General features: G+C 42.1%; 1 protein-coding gene across 1 annotated transcript in view; it reads left to right on the top strand.

Moving 5' to 3' along the window:
* Positions 1-25: 25 nt before the first annotated feature.
* The window catches only part of LOC125037417 (E3 ubiquitin-protein ligase ZNF598-like), a 13,694-nt gene continuing 11,219 nt past the window's right edge, over positions 26-2,500 (top strand). The window contains exon 1 of the mRNA XM_047630560.1: positions 26-375. Within this exon, the coding sequence (XP_047486516.1) occupies positions 181-375 (195 nt within the window). The 5' untranslated portion in view covers positions 26-180. The remainder of the gene's footprint in view (positions 376-2,500) is intronic.

Genomic DNA, 2,500 nt, shown 5'->3' with positions numbered 1-2,500 from the left:
CCCAATCATCTATAGATCTCCCAGAAGAAAAAAAAAAACAAGTCAGTGTGAAACGAGACTGCATCAACACCACACACGCCTTTTTCCGGAACCTCCCCCAACATTGCTCTCTTTCATTGGAATACGCGAGAAATTCTCCGGTCGTTCCTTCCCACCTCATAGCACAGGAGACCAAGCACGATGTCATCCAAAGGCCGAGTGTCCAAGGTGGAGAACGCAGCAGAGGAGGAGGAGGTGTGCGTGGTGTGTTTTCGTCCCGTGGAGACCTATAGCATAGGGGAATGCGATCACCCTGTGTGCTTCGAGTGTTCCACCAGGATGAGGGTCCTGTGTGGCAGGAACGAGTGCCCCATCTGCAGGAAGAACATGGCTAAGGTCAGTGCTGAAAGGGATGTGGTGGGTGTTACTATTTTCCCAAAGAATTGAAAAGGTATGTTATTTAGGAAAATTGTGGGGTAGGGTGAGTTTTGGTGTAATATTATTTATTCATTTACTTTAGTTTTGCAGGTGTCTTTAGAGAACATATCATCTTTTTTTTTCTTTATTTGTCTTCTACAAAGGACAAAGGAGCTATGTTATTTATCAAGGCAGATGTATTCACCTAGGTCCATTAATTAACACTGATCAGTATTCTAATTGCTCGGGTGGAGGATTCGCTTATCTAATCTATATGTCAGAAATACTTGTCACTTTGCGAAAAGATCATGTTAAATTCAACCGTTAAAGTTCAGTCTCTTAACATATGGAGTTTTTCTATCATTCAACATTTAAGTGTTATAAATCATTTGATAGTTTAATTACAGATTTAATATTACCGTGGCAGAATCTCCGTCTTGTTATGAAGTTATATGCTTGTGGGAAATTTAAGTCTGATGTGGATTTATGCAGAAAGAATTGGTAAAATTTGTTTGAGCAAGTGAGTGAGAGGAAAAGATAAATCTTTACAGTACAGATGCACTGTAAGCTCCACGTCACAATATCTATACCAGCTTCAATTTGCACAATCTTAGGGCATCCAAACCACAAAGATTAACGATGAAAAGGGTAAATCTTTACAGTAGGGAAGCACTTGTGTCTTCCCAACTCCATGTCACAAAATCAATTCAACAATCTTAAGTTGCTATGACTGGGCAACTGCCCAAGGAAAGTCATTGTCTTCACCTCAATGTGCATGGCTAGATAGAGCTGAAACTCGGAGCACTGTGTGGACTTGGGCTATCTGTAGTCTTTTTCCTTTATTTGTGGTGGTACTGTTTGTGTCTGGAGATTATTTCATGGATTTGAACTTTTTGTCCTCTACAAGAGTCTTCAAAATGCCATATCTTGGTGAATCATCACTATAAAGATTAACCAGGATAAGTAAGGAAGAGAAAAAAAGAAGGAATAGAAGAGATCAGGCAGGCAGGCAGGCAGGCAGGCAGGCAGGCAGGCAGGCAGGCAGGCAGGCAGGCAGGCAGGCAGGCAGGCAGGCAGGCAGGCAGGCAGGCAGGCAGGCAGGCAGGCAGATAGGCAGGCAGATAGGCAGGCAGGCAGGCAGGCAGGCAGGCAGGCAGGCAGGCAGGCAGGCAGGCAGGCAGGCAGGCAGGCAGGCAGGCAGGCAGGCAGGCAGGCAGGCAGGCAGGCAGGCAGGCATACTGCCTGGTAGAGGGAGGGAAAGGGGGAGGTAAGGGTAAAGGTAGAGATAGATAGAAAAATAGATTGAGAAACTTAAATACATTCTTGAAATACATGTCAAATCCCTCACAAGATATGGCCCTCAATTATCAAAACAGTGCCATTCAGAGAGAGAAAGAGAGAAGGATGGAGGGTATGGGTATGACATGTGTGATTTTCTTTGTATGTTTATTGTGTGCCTGTTGCTCTGTGCACCTTTTTGTTTCTTATTATTTTCAGAGAACTGAGTATAGATATTTGTAAATGCAAGATAATTCAAATAGACAGGTTGTATGTTAGTCTGTCTGTTTATCTCCCATTTTGTTTGTCTAGATAGTCATCATTATGCCTACTGATCCACTGTTGATCAGATGGCAAGAATACATGCCATGCCCACACTGTCTTTTTGTTTATTGATCATCTTTGCACATGGCTTCACATGCGCTTACTCACCAAGGTGTTAGCTACTAGTTCTACTTAGCTCACCTGCTTACCCATTTCTTAACCCAATGCCGTCGGGGAAAATGAAAAAAAAATGGGGAAAATGCTGTGCCCATTTTCTATATTTTTTGTGAAATGTCTGCTCATAGATGGCTCTGCTAGTGCTTAGCCACAAAGGAGTCAATTAATAGACCTTGTGACCATACGTGATTTGAATTGGCGGGAAAAACGTGTTTTTTACTAGTGCTATGGATATCGATGGTGTTATTTTTATTATAAACATTATAATTATTATAATGTTTTTTAATATTAGTAACAGCAAAATAAGATAATGTAAAATATTTCGTAAATCAAAGAAAAGGGTGAACGGGCGAGACGGGCAGTACTCCTAACTGGCTCATTGGTG

Source organism: Penaeus chinensis, chromosome 23 (genome assembly GCF_019202785.1).
Source record: "Penaeus chinensis breed Huanghai No. 1 chromosome 23, ASM1920278v2, whole genome shotgun sequence".
Lineage (NCBI taxonomy): Eukaryota > Metazoa > Arthropoda > Malacostraca > Decapoda > Penaeidae > Penaeus > Penaeus chinensis.
Note: the sequence above shows the minus strand (reverse complement) of the source record. Positions and strands in the feature narration are given on the sequence as shown.